Source organism: Euphorbia lathyris, chromosome 2 (genome assembly GCF_963576675.1).
Source record: "Euphorbia lathyris chromosome 2, ddEupLath1.1, whole genome shotgun sequence".
NCBI classification, from domain to species: domain Eukaryota; kingdom Viridiplantae; phylum Streptophyta; class Magnoliopsida; order Malpighiales; family Euphorbiaceae; genus Euphorbia; species Euphorbia lathyris.
In genome coordinates, this window is record NC_088911.1 from 115,744,909 (window position 1) to 115,768,290 (window position 23,382).

At 36.7% G+C, this 23,382-nt stretch overlaps 3 protein-coding genes and 1 long non-coding RNA gene across 6 annotated transcripts; 2 read left to right on the plus strand and 2 right to left on the minus strand.

Annotated features, from left to right (window-relative positions):
• Positions 1-3,201: 3,201 nt before the first annotated feature.
• Positions 3,202-5,460, minus strand: LOC136219592 (uncharacterized). 2 transcript variants are annotated; one of them, XR_010684201.1, is made up of 2 exons: positions 5,301-5,460; positions 3,202-3,738 (listed from the first exon to the last, which is right to left on the minus strand). It is a non-coding gene; the product is annotated as an uncharacterized lncRNA (long non-coding RNA). The 2 variants fall into 2 exon arrangements; XR_010684200.1 differs by lacking the exon at positions 5,301-5,460 and adding an exon at positions 3,831-3,924.
• LOC136219591 (rhodanese-like domain-containing protein 14, chloroplastic) lies at positions 3,266-5,744 on the plus strand. The gene is made up of 5 exons (XM_066007052.1): positions 3,266-3,479; positions 3,578-3,717; positions 3,914-4,052; positions 4,138-4,240; positions 5,426-5,744. Exons 1-5 carry the CDS (start codon positions 3,266-3,268, stop codon positions 5,547-5,549), a joined length of 720 nt encoding a protein of 239 aa, XP_065863124.1. The 3' UTR covers positions 5,550-5,744.
• Positions 5,745-6,006: 262 nt separating this feature from the next.
• On the minus strand, positions 6,007-9,314 carry LOC136219590 (uncharacterized). 2 transcript variants are annotated; one of them, XM_066007050.1, is made up of 7 exons: positions 9,054-9,314; positions 8,761-8,907; positions 8,505-8,603; positions 7,428-7,619; positions 7,118-7,240; positions 6,766-6,837; positions 6,007-6,526 (listed from the first exon to the last, which is right to left on the minus strand). In XM_066007050.1, the coding sequence occupies exons 1-7, from the start codon at positions 9,258-9,260 to the stop codon at positions 6,302-6,304; spliced, it is 1,065 nt and encodes a 354-aa protein (XP_065863122.1). In that variant the 5' UTR covers positions 9,261-9,314; the 3' UTR covers positions 6,007-6,301. The 2 variants fall into 2 exon arrangements, with proteins under 2 accessions (XP_065863122.1, XP_065863123.1); XM_066007051.1 differs by lacking the exon at positions 8,505-8,603.
• A 10,844-nt stretch (positions 9,315-20,158) lies between these two features.
• LOC136216532 (uncharacterized) lies at positions 20,159-21,886 on the plus strand. The gene is made up of 3 exons (XM_066003071.1): positions 20,159-20,423; positions 21,016-21,181; positions 21,513-21,886. Exons 1-3 carry the CDS (start codon positions 20,345-20,347, stop codon positions 21,712-21,714), a joined length of 447 nt encoding a protein of 148 aa, XP_065859143.1. The 5' UTR covers positions 20,159-20,344; the 3' UTR covers positions 21,715-21,886.
• Positions 21,887-23,382: the final 1,496 nt, after the last annotated feature.

The following is a 23,382-nucleotide window of genomic DNA, read 5'->3' on the forward strand; positions in this document are numbered from 1 at the left end:
TACTAACCTTGGGTTGTGTAAGGAAATGTTCATAGGTCTGGAGAATTAGCTAAACAACAAAACCTCAGGCCTAGAGTAGTCTTCCAACATGTAGCCAATAGATTGCGTGTGTGCAACACCGCCCGCAAGCTACTAGATCAGCCTAAAAGTTGTCTAAATCGCACACGAGCTTCTGGCATGCGACAATGGACTGCTAGAAACATCCAAGAGATGCCCACATGTGACCGTGGACTTCCCATGGCATGTAGATGACTCTTTCATGTGACCTTGGACTGCATGCATGTGACTTTCTGATTTAATCTCAAAATTGGATGTGATTTAATATTGACCATCCATTTAGGCCTAGGAGGTGTATAAATAGAGGATAGTAGCTTTGTAAATCACACATAAGAATTGACTATTATTACATAGAGTTGTACTAATATGTACTTGTAAAACATTCTTCGTATTAATAAAAAGAGAGATCAACCTCACTTTCTGTGCTTGTTAATTTATTTTCACTGCATTACCTTTTTTTTTTTTTTTTGCTTTGCTTTACTTAGTGAGCAAGATTTGGAAAGGCTGCCTAGCAATGAGATGTAGTATTGATAGTGTTGCATGATCAACAATTACCGATAAAATTGTGCCCGTGACACTTTTTAAGGGTGGCAGTGAAACGGAACATGGATTGAAGAATATAATAATGTAACTTTGAAAACTAAAGACTATTTTGATGTGTTTTTTGCAACTACGGGGAGAAGTGATGTGTTTTATAAACATACTCATTTTTTTTTATTAAACACGCTCATTAAATGAATGAAAGTTTAGAAATAATATTTTCAGATTTGACAAATACATTATTTTGAAGGCGTTGATTTACCCAACGCAGTAAGAAATAAATAATCTATATCCACAAAATGATTGGTATTTGCCGATCCCTTTAATAGTGACGGGAAACATGTTGAGTCCACCAAGATATTGTCCATCATTGTTAATATAGGGATATGCATTAACTCTTCATTTCCTTCGTGACTCTATTTTTCACTACATGGATGCATGTTCTTTATTTGATCTACATAAAACTTGATCACAAACGGACTATTTATTCGCATATCTCACATATTTGATAACTAAAGTATTACCATTTACAAATTTTAAAAAATTGATCTATGGTATTAGAATGTATCGTCTTAAAGAGTTTCAATAATATTTACGAATAGAGGGTAAGTAATATACTATTTTTCTTTTAACCAAATGTTTTATCCATTTGGTGATCTTTGATACAGTTTCTAATGAAACAATGTGATATTTGCAAGGATAAACATACGAGAGAAAATGTTATAAATCATATATATTTAATGGAGTACCAACAACACTATACAAATAATAACCTGAAAAAATGTAGTTATAACCATTTATTTTGTAAGCCTATTATTATAAATAGATTTAACCCTTTTATTTATAAACGCGCTATTATTAAAGTTGTTATACTTTTATAAGGAATATTTAGCAACGACCGTCATAGAAATTTTAAAAACGTCTCAATAAGATTACCAACATTTATTTTATTTCAATAAAATCACTTACCATTCCTTTTATCCCAATAAAATCACGTTCAACGTTTTCCGATCACTTTCTTGCCATCATCTACTAAAATGTCTCAATGACATGCCATCATCACCGCATATGTGCCATGTAAGCACCACAAGGCATTAAAAAACATTAACAGTGATATATTTTTTTTTTTTTTTGCTCTAATTGGAATCTACAAACTGTTCCAATCAATATTTTTCCAAACAAATAATGTTAACCATTAACGTGGCACCGAGCAACGTGAGTGGATGCCATTTCCGTATTTTTGGTAGGAGAATGACCGGAAACGGTTCGAAATGACTATTAAAACAAAAAAAAAATGATTTTATCAAAGACAAAATGAATATTTATAATCATATTGTTAAAATTTATGACGGTCGATATTAATTACCTTTTTATAAGTTGTTAATTATAGGGGTAAGATATTAAAATAGGCCTAAGGTTTTTAGAGAAGTGCCAATTTAGCCTTAACGTTTAAAATAGCACCAATATAGGCTTAACGTTTACAACATAATATCAATTTAGACTTAACGTTTATAATATAGCATCAATTTAGGCCTCACGTACAAAATAACACTAATATAGGCTTAACGTTTACAAAATAATACGAATTTAAGCTTAACGTTTACAAAATATATCCAATTTAAGCTAAACGTCACAATTAAATTAACCATATTATATTCTTTTCCTATTAACTTTATATGTTGTCTTTTTATTTAGTTCCATTTTCTTATTTATTATAATACAATTAATTAGTATTCTTGCCCATTAAAACCTTATATTTGTTTTTCATCAACATTCCATGACTCCTAAATTCCATGGTTCATGTAATATATGAAAACTAAAAGTAATTGAATATCCACAATATTTCGAACACTAGTTAAAATAATATTGATAAATGTCAGTGTTCGAAATATTGTAGATATTCAATTACTTTTAGTTTGCATATATTCTATGAGCAATGAAATTTATTAGTCATGTAATCATTGATGAAAAACAAATATAAGATCTTAATGGGCAAGAATACTAATTAATTGTATTATAATAAATAAGAATATAGAGATAACATATAAAGTTAATAGGGAAAGAATATAATATGATTAATTTAATTATGACGTTTAGCTTAAATTGTATATATTTTGTAAACGTTAAGCTTAAATTCGTATTATTTTGTAAACGTTAAACCTATATTGGTGTTATTTTGTACGTGAGGCCTAAATTGATGCTATATTGTAAACCTTAAGCCTAAATTAATATTATGCTATAAACGTTAAGCCTATATTGATGCTATTTTGAACGTTGAGCCTAAATTGGTATTTTCCCAAAAACCTTAGACCTATTTTGGTACCTTATCCCTTAATTATATTCTCAATTATGTTAATCTTCATATATATTTGCATATTAATCTCTGTATAGTTATTGAACAAACAATTTGTAATATAATATACCATGATGATGAGAAGAGAAAAGCAAAAATATCTAATCCCTGATCCAAATGTGAATTGGCCCTCACCAACATCAACCACAAGTCGAGATTTTTGCAGGATATACAAATCCACAAAGCCGTGTCCCACATCCCACTCATTCTTCTACCAAGCAATAAATACCAAAAGGAGAAGCTCAGAACAGTTTTAAAATTTGCCTGGATGTTTTATATTAAACAACTCCTACTCGTTTAAGCTTTATTTTATTGATGGCTGCACTCAGCTGTCACTCTTCTTCTTCATCTTCCTTGTACCCCAAATTTCAACCATCGCCTCTCTCCTCTCAAGCCTACTGTTTATCTTTTCTTAGTATCAGAGAAAATGGATCGTCCATAAGAGGAAGATCAAATTCACACTCGACAGTTTCAAGGCTCATGAAATTGACAATCACGAGTGCTGCTACAAAACCTGCAAAAACACCAGGTACTTTGATTTGTTTAATTACTATCAGGAAAATGAAGCATTATTCTTTCTCCGTTGTCGATCCTGAATTGCTTCTCTGCTTCTTTTCGAGTAAGCAGCTGAAGAAGATTGGAAGGTGAAAAGACAGCTCCTTGTGCAGAAAAAGGTAAGGAGTGTAGATGTAAAGGAAGCTCTGCGCCTTCAGCAAGAAAATAATTTTGTAATTCTCGACGTCCGGCCAGTAGCAGAATTCAAAGAGGTTGGTCTGCTTAATCATACCCTGTATAAAAAAGCATTAACCCTTAAGGAATGCATTTCTGATCCTGTATTTTCAATCTCAATAAACAAATGGTTATCCAAGTGCACACATACAATGTTCTGAGGCTGTTAAAATTGAAAGAGATTCTGAGGCTGTTAATAATATATTACTGCTTTGTCTCTGTATTATGCTGCAGGCTCATCCACCAGGTGCCATAAATGCGCAAATATATAGGCTTATAAAAGAGTGGACAGCTTGGGACATTGCTAGGCGAGCTGCATTTGCATTTTTTGGCATTTTCGCTGGCACAGAGGAGAACCCTGAGTTTCTAAAGAGTATGTATGATATATGCTTCTAATTTGTTGCAAAACTGTAAATGACTATTCACACAAATGATGAGATGTTACTATGAAATGGCAGCTGTGGAATCAGAGATAGATAAAAATGCAAAAATAATAGTGGCCTGCTCATCTGGGGGAACTATGAAACCAACTCAAAATCTACCTGAAGGTCAGCAGTCAAGGTATTTACACTACTCTGCTTCAATTAAATGTTTTCTTCAACATATTAACTTCATTACCTAGGCATTACATTACCGAACATTCAGTTAGACACCTAATTCAATGTTTTTGAGTTATGTTATTGGAGTTGTATAATAATGCTGCTGTATTGTGCAAGAATCATGCAGTATCACACTACTAGTAATTCATAAGAGGTTACCATATCATCACCGTGTTAATGTGATCTATATATTTCACATGATTATATATGCTATAAATGACAAAAACAATAATCGTGTCAAACGTCGTGTCAGAAATTGAAAGCTCTAGAGAATGTGAAGCAATGAAGATAGCCACGAAAATAGTTCAAATAGCCCTAAAGTACAACGAGTCAAGCTAGTTCAAATAGCCCTAAAGTACAACAAGTCAAGCTATTTGCGAGGTCAAATACAATGACAGATGCTTAACTTTGCCTATTGTTTCACTATGCTCAATAAACTTTAGTTTGTGCCATTAAACTAATTGAGCATTGATTTTTGTCCACTAAAGCCACTATTATGAATTTCCGACCAAGGCCATACCGGAAATTTAACGTGGCATGATTTGCATCAAAGTCTAAGAGGCACCGTCTCAGGTTCACTAATACCATGTAAGCAATAGAAATACTCTAAAACTTCAGTTATTCATAGGCCGTGATTAATTATTTTTTGTTGTTGACATGGTATTAGTGGAACTGACATGGTGTGGCCTAGTTCATGGTCAAAGTAATGCCACGTCATCTTTCCGGCATAGATTTAGCAACGACTTCAGTAAGAATCAATACTCAATTATTTATATGGCACAAATTGACGTTTAGAGACCGTAGTAAAACAGTAGGCAAAGTTAAACGACCTTTGTTGCATTTACCACACTATTTGCATTCAAATTCCAGACATATGATGAAGATGAAAGAAAACAGAACCTCACATTGCATAACCACTAAATATGATGCAAAGGTAACAAAATTCAAATTATACTTCTCAAGATGTATAATAAGCAAAAATTAAACTAGAAATGAAAGCCAGCAAAGTTTCCCAATCTTACATTTAGTTTTAGGAGGTATATGCAGAATAATCTCTTTCACATATTTCTGTCATGTTGAGATTAATTGTTTGCTTTGCTTGATGCCTCCGCCCCAAAATAGAAATGAATGCTATATATTGTTGCAGATCACTGATAGCAGCCTATCTATTAGTCCTCAACGGTTACAAAAATGTGTTTCACTTAGAAGGAGGCCTTTATACATGGTTCAAAGAGGGATTGCCAGCAGTTTCTGAAGAGGACGCACCATGAGTTTCAAAGATGGTTTCTCCACAGAAGCTCAAGTTTGATCCTTCTGGAGATGGTGTACTTATTTTTTTTATAGAGTGACTCTACTTTGGTCCATAGATTTGAAATAGCTTTTATTAATAGACTTAAATATTTTTTAAAAAAAAGGAGCTTGCATGCGAAATGATAATCATAAAAGTACTCTTAGTAGTTTTTATATGATCAATGAATATGAGATGATAACCAAAGAGCTAAATCGAAAGAGAGTTCAACCACCAACGTCCTGATCTGCTGTGAATGTAGTTTGTACATTGTGTTTTAAAGTTGGTGTTACCGTCACACCATAATAATACATCTTTATGTAACTGAACATTCATGAAGGAAAAAAGAATCAAGGATCCTTTAATTTCAAGATCATTTTCTGTGAATTCTTGCCAGTTTTTCCCTGCTCAAGTTGTCTAAAACGTATAGACAGAAGACAATATAAATGGTACTATTATTCAGACAAGATAAGGATACTATACATCAATGATTCAACAAATATAAGTTAAAAAATGCCTTAGATAGACATTCATGACATCCTCAGTTACTAATTTTAAAAAGGCAGGTCATTCAAGTTCCTAGAGAAAGTTGCCACTAAGATCTGCCTATAGTTCCAGCAACTTGTTCATGAAATTTGCTCGAAACGTGCAGGGAGGAGTAAAAAAGGGGACAACATTAATTAATTCTAGGTTTTGAAATTAGCATCTCACAATGCCCAATTATTCCTATGTCCATTAAGCCTTCAAAGAAGCTCTTGCCATAGCAAGAGCACCTTCATAACTTCGGTTTCCACCAGTGAATCCACTCATATGGACAAAAACACAGCCAGGGATACCTGTCACGTCAGAGAGTTCTTCATCTACTAAACCTCTCCAAGCAACTGGTAGAGGTTTCCTGCTATCAAACTTAACTGGTGAGACTGCGACTGCTTGTAACCTCCAATTCCGAGTCCTATCATCCTGTGGGTAATAGTAGCATCCAGAAACAAATGTGTCATAAAGAGACACAAAATATAGCATGTACATTGCACAAGTATCTCTATGAAATAGGGAAACTGTGGATTGAATCTGTTTGAGAATATTGATTCCAGAAACTTGAGATAAATTGTCTTTTATGAAGACACCAACTGGTCCATTATTCTCTAATGGCAAGCTCTGCATGTGCCAGCAGTAAAATGATTGAGGGCAAGTATGGATACCTGGTAAATAACATATTTGATTGAAGGATCGATCTTCATTTCTTCCTCAAGTTCAAATATGTGGAGCTTCCACTGTCAGAAAGAGTCGTTTCAATTAAAACTATAAAGATGCTACCAAATTCCTGAATTCAAGTTCTATGTCATGTCTACTATGAAATAAAATTGCCAAATCCTAGTTTGATATTCTCTTGAGGGAAAAGAAGCAGCTGTTTAATTAAGTTCCAAATTAGCTTGGGAACTGAGGCTTAACTGCACTCAATTGGATATAAACGATTAAGTGGCTGGAAATATCTATCAATCAAATTGACAAGAAAAATAATAAGGGAATCAGTGAATATATAACATTACTTACTACAGCACAAGATATAGACAGCTTCACAATTTCCCCACTGCAGTCGATACTTTTCCTCGAGGCAAGACATTCCCGCACAATTGATCGTGCTGGTAACCAAGAATTTGCATGAAAAAAAATACTCTGTAGAATTGAAATTGTTAAGAAGATTCAGTTACTAAAATTATGACACATTGGCATAATTTAATTCTGTTTTACAAGTCATAACTATGCTGCCCTTGCAGCCAACTGACAGGTGCATTGACAAGTTATTGTCAGAACATAATATTACCAAGCAAATGTATGCATGGAGCATATTAAAATATCATACCTCCAAAAATTCATTGCCCGCTAGCTCCATTGCATGTCTGAAGGCTTCATTCTCTCTCTCAGATGATTGATCAGAATCCAACCAGTCCAGATTTAATCTTCCCACTCTATGAGATAAACTTGTATTATTCAAGTATCTAGGGGGTTGATCTGTGTCGTATTGATTAGTTCCATTATCAATAGCATCAACTGCCTGAATATGAGCAGCAAGAGAAGGAAACTAGATAAGCACATGATGACGAAATAAAACTTCTAAAATGAATTTCAGGACATTCATTGCCAAATCAAGGGATGAGCCTTTTTCTTTTCAAAATAAACTTCAAGAAAAAGGAATAAACACGAACAGAACCCATGTAACAGAAGGACTAAGATGATGCCGAGATTTATAGGGTTGAAGGGAAGGACTACCTGTTGGGGACCGAAAAAAATACATATTTTACCCTGTAAACGACTCTGATTATGATATAATAATAAAAAAAATAGAACTCTATCAATAGTGTAAGAACCATCAGGAGTTTGAGGATACAAATATTTGAAGTATTCATCCTTGTGAAAAAGAAATACCATACATTTCCAGCTTAGTTCCACTACTTCGGGGTAGCATGTCAACTAGGAAATCGTTGATAACTTGATTCTTTTGCATTTGAATTCTTCTATCACTTGGCTTATCTACAATGCACTTTAACCCTAGTGAAGGATATAATCATTATTCCCATCACCAAATGTATGACTAAGAAAACTACAACTACACACACTGAAGTGCCACCTGTGATCACCTTCAGTAATGTTTTTTCTAGTTTTCAGTCAGGTTTAAAAGGGAATACATTAAATGAACATTTGGTATCGTTGCATATCATTTAATAAAATAACAGATGGATCGGATCATTCATTTTGTTATTCTCATAACTGAATGGTAAATATAATATATAATAAAGACCCCTTGCATCATTGCATTGGATGACTTATAAAAAATATTAATGTAGTAAGAATTTATAATAAAAGTATCGTAAATAAATCCAGCACAACCAATTCCATCAATCACTCTTAAAATATTGACAATATGCAATCATCCTCCTACCTCCACAAAATTTTTATAGACTGCTAGAAATAACCGATGCACATCTGGATGTTCTTCATTCAATTGAAGCTGTTTTGCAATTATCTCTGACCCGTAATGCTGAAGAGGGGAAAAAATCACCAGATTGCGATAAAACAAACATACAGAAGAAAAAACATTGCAGAGCACAACCTGAGAAAACCTATGAACTATTGTTCTTCCATCTATTTGTGTATAAATTGAGGGGAGAAAAAAGAAAATCATCGAGAAGAGTCACCTTGTACACAAGGCCAGCAGTACTAAGTTTAGTGGTGAAGCCATGACCAAAAACCTCGTCGAAACCATTCTGGTGATGGTCAAAACGACATTGAGTTGGATGATAACCGCCTCCAACATCAAGAACGGCATCAAGCTTGTCCAACACCTAACATTTGACAAAAGTTCATCAAATAAACATCGAACAACAAAAGAATGGAGCGCAGAAATTGGAAATGAGAGGAAATCATTGCGGCATTCAGGAAATAAACAGAGAGCAATTGATTGATTTAAACAGAGAAGAATAAGAAGAACCTGAGGATCTCTGGTACGGATGATTTGAGCATTGGAGAAGGAACTGGTGAGTCGAAGGATAAAGCAAGCAAGAGCTTCATCACAGTGAAAGGAACCATCGTGAGTACCCACTAGCTTAGTAATTGCTGATGATGATAACGAACGATGTTCATATGAACTGTACAGCTTCAGAGTTTGGCTTAAACATCGGACTGGCGCCGCAACCATGTTCTTCGTTCTCTTTGATTTTGCTATTCAGTTTTCCCTCTTTGCTAAATTTAATTGACACCAGAATAATTTATTTACGGGACAAAGTAACAAAATGGTCTCAAGTTCTTAGTAAAAGTGTTAATTTAACCAAACTAATAAAAATAGCTCCATTTTAGTCCTGGATTACTATGCTCAGCCACAATTTTCCACACTTACCTCGAGAAAAGGCTAAAATACCCTTTTATCAAATTTTAAAATTTTCAAATTCTCTCAAATAACCTAAGCTCTTTTTAATCTAATTCGGACTAATTTATTAACGAAAAACATGGATCAGGGAAGGAGCGGTCACGGAAAAGGACTCATGGTACGTAATTTGCATCGAAATTTGATTGATTTACGGTTCTATTTACTGAAATCGAATTTTTTTAAAAAAATCTGATTTCTATGTCGGGGCGTATGAACAATACGCCCCTACACAGGTAAGGGCGTAATGTTCATACGCTCCATCTATGGTGGAGGCGTGATACTCATACGCCACCACCACAGATAGGGCGTATGAATAATACGTCTCCACCTGTGTGGGGGCGTGATATTTATACGTCCGGGGTAATTTTTTTTAAAATTATAGTTAGAATGATTTTTTAATTTTTATTTTCTAGTTTAAAATATTTTTATTTAGTTAGAATAATATTTTTTATTTTCATTTACTCATACGCCACCACCATTCTCGCTCCAACAGCGAATGTGTAAGTTTTTTATCATTTATTTATTATTATTTTACCTATTTTTTTCTAACATATAATTTTGTGCAGTGGGTTAGCCGTTTGCAGACGTCGCTCAGCGGGCGATCGCACTCGTGCCCACTGAGCAGGCTCCACCAGTTAGGACTGATCTGGAGCAGATTATAGAGGAATGGAACCGGGCGAATTGACTTGTTGTAATTTTTTAATATTTGGTGAAGCTCTTAGCCTAGTGGTTGAGAGTTTACCTATGACTAGGGAGGTCATGAGTTCGAATCACATGGTAGAGATTTTTCTTTCTTCTTTAATGTAAGTGCATTGTGTGTAAAAAAAAATTTTTAAAAAAAAATTATAATTTAAATTATAATGTTAATAATTAAAATATTTTAAAAAAATTAGAATATTTATAATATTTATAATTGTTTAAAATAATAATAATTAAAATGTAAAATTGAAAAAAAAATCACATGTGGGCATGTGAACAGTCTTTCTTAAATCTATCACACACCGATCCATGGAGGAATGGAACCGGGCGAATTGACTTGTTCTAATTTTTTAATATTTAGAATTCTTTAGAACTTATTGTTTTTAACACATTTTAATACATATTTGATACTTCATTTATATTATTTAATTATAATGTTAATAATTATAATTCAAATTATAATGCTAATAATTATAATATTTACAATTTTTTTAAATAATTATAATATTTATAATTGTTTAGAATAATAATAATTAAAATGTAAAATTGGGAAAAAAATTCACACGTGGGCATGTGATCCATGGAGGAATGGAACCGGGTGAATTGACTTATTGTAATTTTTTAATATTTAGAATTCTTTAGAACTTATTGTTTTTAACACATTTTAATACATATTTGATACTTTTTTTTTATAGAAATTGGGACGAGACAGAACTTGGGCGGGGTGAGCACCTGTGGCCCAAGAACTGACAAACCCGCAATATATTAATAAACGAATGAGTGTTTGAACAAAAGAAGAGGAAGGAGAACAAACAAAAGAAGGGGGAGGAGAAAAGTTTAGGAAAGTAAAAAAAAACGCAAGTGAGAAATACTACAAATGTCATCATTGATAAACCTGTAGCAAAAAGCATGAGCTGAAGGCCATCAATTGATCACTGAGGAAGAGACTCCAAACTTTGCCAGTGCATCAGCAACTCTATTTCCTTCCCTAAAGATGTGTGAAAAAAGAATGTTCATCCTAGAGTAAATGCTGAGACAATGCAACCATTCTTGACGAATACTCCAAGGAACATCCATGGAACGATGTCTAAGCAGATTAACAACGTACATTGAGTCTGACTCCACCCAAAGATGATGCCAATTTTTCTCCCAAACAAATTCAATTGCAAAAAATAACAGCTCTCAATTCAGCCATATAAGCAAAAGAAGGAGGGGTAGAAAAAGCAAAACAGCATTTGGGAAATCCACGATGGTTGTGAAAATTACCTCCCACTCCTGCCTCGCCTGGAGTGCCAAAAGTAGAGTCGTCCACATTGACTTTAACCCAGTCCGGAGGAGGTTTAAGCCAATGGACCGGAATAATGTTGGGAGCCGGAGGCGGCCTAGGAGAAGCCAGAAGACGAGATAAGATAACATCATCTCTCCGTGAAGAGCAAAAACCTTTAGAAGTGGCAAAAGACTCTCGAATCATTCGAAAAAGGGTGATCTTCGAATGCTGAATAGAAGGAGAAACTTCTTTAAAGATTGCTTCATTCCTGCGATGCCAGATTAACCAGATGCAAGTGACATCTGCAACACGCCATCATCGACACCTGTGAGCCAAAATGAATGCTACGAAGAGAGCTGAAGAAGTGCATGAATTGTGAATAACGAGGCAAAGAGCAGTCAAAGTGAAACTCAAGGGCCCTCCAAAGAGAATCTGCAAAAGAACAACTAATGAATAGGTGGTTAATGTACTCAGCATCCCTACCACATAGAACACAACGAGAGGTAAAGGAGAATCCAAGATGCTGCAGGAGGTCGTGAGTCGGAACCCGGCCATGCAATTTTATTATTTAATTATAATGTTAATAATTATAATTCAAATTATAATGTTAATAATTATAATATTTATAATTTTTTAGAATAATTATAATATTTATAATTGCTTAGAATAATAATAATTAAAATATAAAATCCGAAAAAAAAATCACATGTGGGCATGTGAACATCACGCCTCACCACGTGGTGAGGCGTGTGCACCACACACCTCACCATGTGGTGAGGCATGATGGCCACACGCCCGCGTTCCGTAGAGAGAAAAAAATACTTTTTGCAGAGACTAAAATAATAAGAACAGTTCCGTCATTTCTCTAGGCTAAGTGTGTGAAAATGGGGCTGGGAATAACAACACCTTTTTAGTTTAGTGTTTATGAAATTATAAAATTTGGCTTTGGGAAGCGGAACTTGGGTCTCAATATTAGTGAAATTATACCAATTTAGCGACAAATTCCATTATTCAACATTTTTTTAAAAAATTGTGCGCAATGCACTTACATTAAACAAAGGAAAACTACATTAAAGACAAAAGAAAACCCTCAACCCATCCCATCCCATGTGATTCGAATCCATGACCTTTAGAATCATAGATAAGCTCTCAACCAATAGACCAAGAGCTTCACCAATCCATTATTCAACATTAAATTAATATAATTTCACAAATATTAGGTGAATTTACAAAATTAACTGAAACTAGATACTTATAGACACTCATAATCCAGATTGTAAAAATATTAGGCGCTAATCGAACGGACAGAGGACTTAAAGATTAATCGGGGACTAGTCGGAAATTAATTAGGGATTAATCAGCTTTGTATTTTTATGAAGCCCCCAAAATACTTTAGTTTTTAATTACGGTGGGAGCCAATCCCCTTGAACCTCTCATTTGGAGAAAGATGACCTAGGTGCGCCGCCTCTGCCCGCCGCCACAATCAACCACCCCGATTCATGGCAACTCAACACGATTCGATGTTTGAAGAACATGTGGGTATCATAGTTCTCTTCAATCCAAATCTCCGGTTCAAAACGACGGCGGAAACTCCTCCAGGACCCGCTAAGACTTTTTCGAAGGTACTTCAACGCAACATCTTGACAGCACCAACCTCCTCGACCTCAGTTTCTGAAATTGGGGGTTTTCGCTCAGTCAAAATTTCACAATCCGCCTACGAAAAGCGAATCGCTATATGTGCTCACTCCTTGATTGGGCGAATTATCTTAGCAAAAGGAGACAAGCCGTGGAAAGTAGCAGATTTGAAGGAGAAGCTCAGTTCCGAGTGGGGTTTACGGGAGACCTGGAGGCTAATCTCAATTGGAAAAGGCTTCTTCCAAGTTATTCTCAATTCAAAAGAATCGAAATACATGGCGTTAAGCAAGGGTGTTCTCAATTTATAGCCTGGCACGTTTCGACTGCAGCCTTGGAAAGCGGATTTTGATCCTTATGCTGAGAAATCAACCCACGCGCAAGTCTGGGTCCGTCTCTATGCGTTACCTTGGGAGTATTGGGACATTCAAATCCTATCAGATATCGCAAAGGGGCTTGGAGGCCTAATCAAACTCGACAGAGCAACCCTCGATGGTGATTTTGGTCACTTCGCTCGCCTTCTGGTCGACATTGATCTTGCTGCAGAGATTCCGACGCAGCTGGGAATTGAAAGAGAGGGGAAGCAGTTCTGGATAGATGTCTCTTATGAAAACTTACCAAGTTTTTATAAAATTTGCTCTAACATTGGTCATATGGCATACGAATGCAAACGAAATTTGAAGCCGTCTGAGCCAAAAAAGGGAAAACAAGACACAAAGGATAAGTCGGCACCAAAATTGGGATGGACAGAAAAGAAGGTTGGCAATGAAAACACTTCGGTGCCTATAACAGTAGCCACTGGCAGAATTATTACAGCTCTAGCTCCGCAGGCTCAGCCTACAGTCATTGAGGGAACTGGTAATTTACTTGATAAACCACATTGCAGCCCCCCTGAGGAGGAGGAACTATGGGACGATGACTGTGAGAGGGTCGTCTCACTAGGCAACTCGAACATTGAACCTTCAAAGGAGGTTGCCACGCCGAAATCCTCTGCGAACTCATCCAGCAAGAAGAGCATACCTAAACCCCCAATGACTGACAAAACTCCAGCTCGTTCTAAACGGGCCATCAAGCCCCCGGCTCGTTTTAAATGAGCGCTCTCTTCTGGAATTGCAGGGGTATCCTCAACATGGATACTCAGAGGTACGTTTATAATTTATGTGTTACTCATAAGCCTGACTGGCTCTGTATTTCTGAACCAATGGGGAATCTAAATGCTATTGATAATCGTTTCTGGGCAAAGCTGGGAATGGTTTTTGTGGCTCAAAATCAAAGGGAACCATCTTCCCTGTGGCTTTTTAAATCCGTCAATGTAAATTATCCGTTGTCTGTTATAACCTGCAGTGATCAGTTTATTCTTGTTCAGTGTATGCTCATGGGTACGGTTCAGTTTTTCTGTTTTGTTTACGGCAGTATTTGGGCCAACAGGAGGAAAATAATGTTTGAGGAAATAACAGCTCAATATACAGCGGTCCGGGGGAATTGGTTTGTGATAGGAGATTTTAATGCTGTTTTAGGAGCACATGAAAAAACTGGTAGAGCTCTAGCTACACGCCCTTGCAGAGAGTTTCGGGGGTTCATCGATGACGGGGAATGGCGTGATGTGCAAGCATCTGGTTCCTTTCACACTTGGTCAAACGGAAGCCAGAACCAAGCCCGGGTGGAAAGCAGGCTGGATAGAATCATTGTTTCTGGGGAATTTGCGGACTCCTGGTTATATAATGGTACGGTGCTGGTTCGTCACCATTCTGATCATCACCCCTTGCTATTCAAATTCTTTCTCAACCTCACCAGGCCATCACGTTTCAGATTTCAGTCTATGTGGGTGTCTCACCCAAGCCTTAGGGATGTCGTTCGTGATTATTGGATGAGTAATCACCCCAAACTCGGTCCTATGCAGTTGATTTGCCACAAATTGCGTGGCCTAAGGTCGATCCTTCGTAGATGGAATAAAGAAATCTTTGGGGACTTCAACAAAAATATCACTGACAGCGAACTGAAGCTAAATGACATTCAGCTTCAACTTGCTAACTATGGGTTCTCTGATGATCTGCACCGACAAGAACAGATTGCTCATGAAAATCTAGACAGGCACTTACTACAGAAAGAAATTTTCTTGAAAGAGAAGAGCAGAATCACCTGGCTGGAGGCTGGGGATAGAAATAGTGTCTTTTTTCACAGGATGGCTAACCAGAGGAGGGCAACGACTGGTATCTCTGCTCTCCAAATTGAGAATGAGCTATCTACTGAGCCGATCAGATCGCCAGCCACATCACAAGCCACTGCGCGAATTTATTTGCTAATCCATACACGACTCCCGCTAATCTGTCGCGGGTTCAGGAAGTCATTCCCTGTTTAGTAACAAATGATATGAATGAGGAGCTTCTCCGCTGCCCTCTTGACGAGGAAATCAAGCATTCTGTGTTCAGCATGAATCCAGGAAGCGCGCCAGGCCCGGATGGATTTACGGGGAACTTCTTCTAGTCCTTTTGGGACATTGTTGCGCCTGATATCTGTCAAATGGTAAAGTGGTTTTTTCGCACAGGAATCATCTCTACGGGGCTGAACTCCAATATTATGACTCTTTTGCCCAAGACCAAGGATGCAATGCGAATTGAGCAATATAGACCCATTGTGATGAGTAATTTTAGTTTTAAAATTATCTCAAAATTACTGGCTGACAGACTGGCCAAGGTAGCGGATCTTATCACTTCCAAGAATCAGTTCGGTTTTATAAAGGGAAGAAGCATCCACCACTGCATTGCTTTGGCTTCGGAAGGGGTAAACAATTTACAGAAGAAAACCTTTGGTGGCAACATGAGCCTTAAAATTGATATCGCAAAGGCGTTTGACACGCTTGACTAGAACTTCCTATTGTCAGTTTTGGAGGCTTTTGGATTTTCTCTTCAGTTCCGGGATTGGATCCTGAACATTCTGTCGTCGGCTCGTATCTCTACCATGAAAGCCAATGGCACTAAAGGCTATTTTGAATGTTCTAGAGGGGTAAGGCAAGGAGATCCATTATCGCCCATTCTTTTTAGCCTTGTCAAAGATTTTTTAAGTAGGTTCCTGACTCAGCTTGTTGACAGTGGGAAGCTTATACCTTCAACATACACTAGCTCGTGCAACATGCCTACTCACCTCCTCTACGCGGATGACATTCTGCTTTTCTGTAAAGCTTCTGCAGCAAATGTTCAGGCTCTAGACTCGGCTTTTGAGCTTTATGGTAGCCTTTCTGGTCAAAAAGTGAGTTGGGAAAAATCAGAAATTTACTTCGGTAAGCATATCACCCCTCGCCGACAAAGGAGGCTTGCAGAGATCGTGGGTATCAGAATTGGTAAGCTCCCGTTCTAGTACTTGGGGGTACCGCTTTTTGTTGGGGCTCCGAAAGCGTGTTTTCTATCCTCTATAGGTGATAAAGTGTCTGGGAAATTCACTCGCTGGAAGGGCAGTGCGCTATCTATGGCCGAAAGGCTAATTCTTATTAAAGCTGTGATAACTGGTTCTCTAACCCATTCCTTCATGATCTATAAATGGCCTATGAGCTTAATTAAAAAGCTTACGCGTCAAATGAGAAATTTTCTATGGTCGGGATCTATTACTGGGAGGAAATTGATCACTCCGGCTTGGTCTTCTTGCACGCAATCAGTAAAGGAAGGGGGTCTTGGTATCAAGGACCTTGGATTGTGGAACCAAGCTCTAATGGGTAAAATCGCATGGGGGGTTATTACGGATGAGGCCTTCTGTTTTAGGACTCTTCGCTCTCGTTTCCAAGGCATATCAAGAATGACGCGGAATATCCCCGCTCTCTCGTCCATTTGGCCTTCAATTAAAGGACCATACTCCCTGCTTCGTGATAATTGCAAATGGTTGATCGGCAAGGACACCAATCTGTCATTTTGGAACTCTGAATGGATCCTACCGACTTTGGCAAATAGATTGGGTTTATCAAGGAGCGAGAGGGCTAAGCTCCAGGATAGTACAAGAGACTACAAATTTCATGAAAACTGGCAAAATCTTCCGATTTCTGATCATACGCTTGTAGACGAGATTAATGCAGTTAGCGGAAGCAGTGAGGATCGGGATGTCTGTTTATGGAGACCTGCAACGGACGGACAGTTTTCAGTTTCGCTGTTCTACAGATGGCTCCTAAATAGGCCCGTTTTGCACCCTATCAGGTATATTTGGCAGCCTGGCATTCCTCCATCACACTCTTTAATCTTTTGGCGCGCTCATTTGGGTCGACTGCCCACACATGATAAGCTAAAATCGCACGGGATGACCATTGTTTCGCGATGCTGTCTGTGTTTGGCTCAGGAGGAAATGTTTGATCATCTGTTACTAAATTGCAGCTTTACATCACATTTATGGATTGGCATTGAGGGGCTTTTTGGAAGACGAGTGAATTTTAGAAATGGAATCCAGGAACTAATTACTCAGACACTTACAATGAAGTTTAGTTCGCAGATAAGAATGCTATGGCTGAGTGCTGTTGTGAATGTAATCTGGGTCGTCTGGAGAACCAGGAATGGTTGTTTGTTTGAAAACGTTAATCCGAATATTCATGTCTCTCTTAGACTATTGTGGAGGCAGATAAGGCAAACGGATTGGATGGGCAGGGGTTGTGTTTGGAACTCTATCGTGGAAAGACAGATTTTACAATCTCTTAATCTCCACCCTCGGCTGCAGAAGGCTCATCGCCTCCTCACTGTTCGTTGGCAGCAGCTGCCCCAAGGTTGGGTCAAAGCAAACACCGATGCATCGGTGGTCAGCTCGACTGCTGGATGTGGGGGAATTTTCAGGAACCATCAAGGAAAAGGGCTAGGGGCTTTTGCTTTTCCTTCAAATTCTCCTTTCCCGCACATGGCTCAGCTTGAAGCTGCGATGGCAGCAATCAAACATGCCGAAGCACGGGGATGGCACATGCTTTGGTTAGAAAGTGATTCTGTATATGTGGTAAATACGTTGAAATCGAAGACTCGCCTAGTCCCTTGGCAGCTAAGAACGGAGTGGTCGAACTGCCTCCGGATCCTTCAGCATCTGCATATCGTGGTTTCGCATATATATCGCGAGGGAAATCAAGTGGCGGATCAACTTGCAAACCACGGTCGTGTCAGCACTGAGAACCTTTGGTGGGACTCGCCTCCGGACTTCTGTCAGATGTTAGTTAGGGACAATGCTTGGGGACGAGCTTGTTTCCGTTTCAATTAACCTCGTGTTTTACTTTGCTTTACTTTTGTATGAACTTTTTCTATCTTCTATTTAATAAAATGGGCCGGGATAAGAGTGTTTAGGGGGTGCCAACATAGTTGGGATGTCCTATCTTTTATCGCCCTCCCCGCTTCCAATAAAAAAAAAGCTTTGTATTTTTATATTTTTTTTATTAATCAACAAATTATTATATAAATTCAGTTAAAATATATATTATACTATTTAAAAATAATAATATAAAATTATTTAACTTATATTTGCAATATATATCTTTAAAAAGTAGTAAATATCAAAATTTCAACAACAATATCATTGAAACAACTCAAAGTGAATTATAATAAAGAAAAAAATAAATTCATAATAAAAAATAATTTTGTTCATCGTCGTTTAGGCAGCCTAGACGTCGTTCGGACGGTCTAAGCGGAGTCCAAACGGCTAAAAATTGCTTAGGAACCACAAAAATGTCTAGAGATACTAATCAGAACAAAATTGCAGCAGATTCGCAATTTCGAGCGTCTAGCCTAGGCAATCCAGATAGCTTTGGTTTTGAACAGTGCTTATAATATATATTTTCTAAAAATGCCAAAAGTATATATAACTAACAACACAACACAAAATCAAAATCTCAGCTTCATTTCTTTATTTTCTCATATCATTTCATTCAAACTCAACATAAGAGGGAAAAAATCATCAGATTGATTCTTGATCTCAGCTTCATTTCTTTATTTTCTTATCTCATTTCATTTAAACTTCATCTCCAACATTACGTCTGATGATTTTTTTCCCTCTTAAGTTAGTTGACTAACTTATAGTTAATTTCAAACTATACTCCAACATTATATAAAGCACTCAATTTCACGTTGTTTAATATGATGTGATTCGTATAGGAAATTGAGAATGAATTTTGCTCATTTCAGTAGAAGTATCTCCATAGAGTTTGTTATTTATTTGATATCGTGGAATGACCAATGAAAAAAAGTTGTAAATATTATGATGTGTGGATGGTGAATCGAAGTTGTTATAAGTTTCAACAAAAATCAAATTAGAAAAGGTTTGAAGAGAGAATTTACTCTGTAGATGCTGATTCAGCCTCGTTTGACCTACGTATGTCCATGCAAGCATAAGACGGTCCAAACAAAGATCTTGGCAAAGTAATATCTATTATTGATCGCAATTATGTACGATGCTTCCTAGAGTATTACTGGAAGAATCCGACTTATGTGATCCCACTATATGTTGAATTGAAACCACGAATAATAGATACACAAATATCGCGAGGTTGTAAGGAAGCGAATGTTGAGACGAGTAATCCCGCGAGACAATACACGTCCAAATTATATGTGAGATCAATCAACTTATGATCCATTTATTGATAGAGTGACATATGAAGATATATGAGTACTTATAACGTCGACTATGATGTTGTTGGAGATATTTTTGTCCCTGAAACACACCAATTGGTAAAAGTATTCCCGAAACAAATGCATGAGCTGATTATGTATCTTCAACTTAAAAGTGAATATTATGTCTCATAACCTTACATTTTATTAACATAAAGATAATTTTCTATTTCTAAATAACCATTTTTTCTCGTAACCAAATAACACCTAAATGATTTCAAAATTAAAAAGTTGAATAATTAAAATTGTTTAGGATATCATTTTCAACAAATTTACTTACTATTGGAGAGGTTTTCTTATCTTGATTAATATTAAAACAAGTCATTATGTGAGTAAAACGTAAAATTTTGAGATCATAATGAAAGTGCTGACAAAATTGAAGGGCAGTGAATGTAATTTACCCATCATTTTCATGTATCCTATGTTAACTAAGATTTGAGGGAAAAAATTGAGTGAAGCCATGTGGTTTTTAATAATAATTTATTTTCAAAAGAAATGAAACAGGCAGCTAAACCGAAACAGTGACCAAGTCTATTCATCTTCAATTCTTCATGTTATCATCTCCTTTTTCTAGTTGTAAGCAAAGTGGATTTGTTTTAGTCCATAATTACCATCAATTTGTGCGTTTTCTTGGAGAGAATTAATATATGGAGAAATTACCAGCAGATGTTTGCCTTCATATATTTTGTTGGTTGGATCATCAGAATCTTGCGACTGCTCAACAAGGTCTTGTTTTCTTCTATTTCTTTAATTAAGATCCAATCTCTCTTCTTTGATTCTCTGGATAAGATTTCTTTATTTCTGTGGCTGTGGCTGTGGCTGTGGATAAAATTGAAACCTCATGAATTTTCCTAGAACCGATTTCTTTCTCATGTTGGAAATTCGGATAATACCTCAACTGGGTTTCAGATATTACTGATTGTAGATTTCAATTTCATTCGTTTCTCATGAATTGTTCTCTTGAATTCTGAAACTATTTACTGCCAAAATCGATTAATAATGGTGAATAACAGAGAGAATTATGATTTTGTTATGATCGATGATATTGACCACTCATCTATCTCCTAACCTAAATTATGCCTTTTTCTTCTTATGATCTAACTCCAAAATTTTTTGGATCACTTTGTTTATCTGTTCACACTTGCCTCTAATGTTTTATTATGATGATTTAATTTTTAAAGAAGTTGTTGCAGCTAGAAAAGTGACTATATAATGTTCATTGATTAGCATGACATAAATGGACGATGTAAGCATTCATAGTTTGTATTGATTCTGAAATGTTATTGAGATAGTGATTTGTTGTTTGGTTGGAATGAAGTATGCCAGAAGTGGAAGTCATTGGGCTCAAACAACGATCTATGGCGTAATCTGTTCAAGGATAGATGGGGAGAAGACGCTGCTGCATTCTTTGCTCCTATTCCTATTGACTCCAAATCATGGAAACATGTTTATGAGGTGCAAGATCGTTGTGATCGAGTTGGATTGTAAGTTTAAACACTTCCAAATTTCATTACCTCCATTGCTGCATTTTCTGCACTCATATGCTTGCTGATAACATTCTGTTAAATGCTAATTATGTTTGGTAATTGACAAGAAAAGAAAAAGTAGTGCATTTTAAGGCTTAATTAGAGCATCTCCAACCATGTCCATTTACGGAGATGGTGATGCCTTTTGAAGGTGGTTTGGTATGTTATTTATGTTGCACGGACACGGAAATAGACATGGAGAAACGTTATTTTACGGACACGGAGAAACGCAAATAAAGAGGGTATCTGGGCAACATAGTTATTGATTGAATGTATGTGGATGGTGCAGGGGGTTGAAGATAATTAGAGAAGGGAGTGACTATTACCTTGTACACCAAGGACAAATTCAACGATATTTGGGTTCAAAAAATGCAGTTGAAAATGTGAGAGTGGAAGGAGAAAGTTCCATTGGAAATTGCAGCATATATGACAAAATTCTCTTCTTCATTGGGGACTTGGAAACAGATGCTAAACGTGCTCGGACTCACTAACTTAATACAACTCTGTAATTTATATGCTTTTCTTCTTTGTTGTATTTGTGTATATATTCTATTCTATTCATGTATTATTTATGTCAGAGAGTGTTTCCAAACTCTCATGTATAAATTAAGATAGATTTACCACTATATAAAAATCTAGTGCTAAATCAATAAATTAGTTGCATTAGTGTTTTTTGGGTTTTTGTTGAAGAATATAAAGTAGTTGCATTAGTGTTGATTTAGCCATTAAAATTGCTGATAAATTATGTGTCTTAAGTGATTTTATTGACATACAAAACATTATCAATTATTATGGGATGACAACCATATAAAATGTTGTTACAGATGGGCTTGGGCTTAGGGCTCGTAATACAGCTCCCTATAGAGTCGGCCGAATAAGAAGCAAAAACTCATTTTAGCTCACAAAACAACACACAAAGAAAAACTCGGCAAAAGCTTGTAAGATAGCCGCGTCTCTCAATATGAATGTAAGAATAAAAAGCTTTTACACATAATGGCTTATTATTGAAGGTCTAAGTGCTCCGATAGAAGCTTGACACGTAAAAAAGTACTAACAGAAAACGGTCACAAGAGGTTCAACAATCTATAAATACAAGGTCTATGGGAGTCTCACACGTTTGCAAAAAGCTAGCCTCTAGTCTTACTTTACTCTTTTTAGATCTAAGTACAATGCTAATTTGAGCATTGGAATGCTCATGCCGGTGAGCCTGACATCTCTCTTGTTTTGCAGATTTTAACAGGCTTTGAGAGGAGGGTTTGAGAATATCCATACCTAAAATTTCCACGACATATCAATTGGTGCAGTGAGTCTGGAACTGAGATTCAATCGTGAATACATCAGTTGTAGAGACGAACTCGATCAGGGAGACTTGAGCAAAAGCAAAGGAAAACTTCAGGTCGAAGGAATGGTTGAAGATATTATGGTTAGGAGGACTCGGCTATAGTGACGAACACAGTCGATGGAGATTTGGGCATCAACAAAAGAAAACTTCAGATAAAAGAGATAGTTGAAGAAATTACGGCCAGGAGGACTTTGGATGCTTCAGCCAAAGACAAATCTAGTGAATCTACCGAACAATTCTTGAAAAGGATACAAACAAACATAGGACCGAAGGACCACCACCTTCTCGGCGGCAATGGCAAAGTTAAAATCCGAATCAAAAAAGCAGTAGATCCTCAATTAGGATATGTCCATGCTTATCTAAATAGGCAAACCCCCACAAGTTTTGATGTATTTGGTGTTAATCTCCACCCATGAATCTTGTTCCTTAAACATGGGAACGACTAGGTGAAGGTTCATGAGTGAGGATTATTGATACAAAGTAGGAGGGGTGATGAACCATACTCTCATTTCAGTGGGGGAGGGAAGCAAGTAATTTGTGTGCCCACGATGACGCTGAAGGTGTCAGTAGGAAATGGTGAACCAATAAAGGAAGTTGTTGAAGGGGAGTCAAAGGTGATGTTACTCGAGAACCAGTAGTCCAACAACACATACGGATGGAAATAGAGATTCAAGCGTGATCTGGCATCGAATGCTTTCACAAATGAATCCATATATGTATTATCCATGCGGAGGCTTCCTAATGGCACCACCCTCAGGTAATTCTCCCTTTGGTTATAGCCTATATTTTCCTTTTCTTTCACAGGTTGGACATGGAC

Bases quoted from the DNA above. Each gene is read 5' to 3' on its own strand.
- LOC136219591 (XM_066007052.1), top strand. From the start codon at position 3,266: ATGGCTGCACTCAGCTGTCACTCTTCTTCTTCATCTTCCTTGTACCCC. The intron at 4,053-4,137 runs GTATGTATGATA...ATGAAATGGCAG, and splicing joins GAACCCTGAGTTTCTAAAGA to CTGTGGAATCAGAGATAGAT. The intron at 4,241-5,425 runs GTATTTACACTA...ATATTGTTGCAG, and splicing joins CCTGAAGGTCAGCAGTCAAG to ATCACTGATAGCAGCCTATC.
- LOC136219590 (XM_066007050.1), bottom strand. From the start codon at position 9,260: ATGGTTGCGGCGCCAGTCCGATGTTTAAGCCAAACTCTGAAGCTGTAC. The intron at 8,604-8,760 runs GTGACTCTTCTC...TCCCCTCTTCAG, and splicing joins CTGCTGGCCTTGTGTACAAG to CATTACGGGTCAGAGATAAT. The intron at 7,241-7,427 runs GTATGATATTTT...TCAATTCTACAG, and splicing joins CGGGCAATGAATTTTTGGAG to AGTATTTTTTTTCATGCAAA.
- LOC136216532 (XM_066003071.1), top strand. From the start codon at position 20,345: ATGGAGAAATTACCAGCAGATGTTTGCCTTCATATATTTTGTTGGTTG. The intron at 20,424-21,015 runs GTCTTGTTTTCT...GTTGGAATGAAG, and splicing joins TCTTGCGACTGCTCAACAAG to TATGCCAGAAGTGGAAGTCA. The intron at 21,182-21,512 runs GTAAGTTTAAAC...TGGATGGTGCAG, and splicing joins CGTTGTGATCGAGTTGGATT to GGGGTTGAAGATAATTAGAG.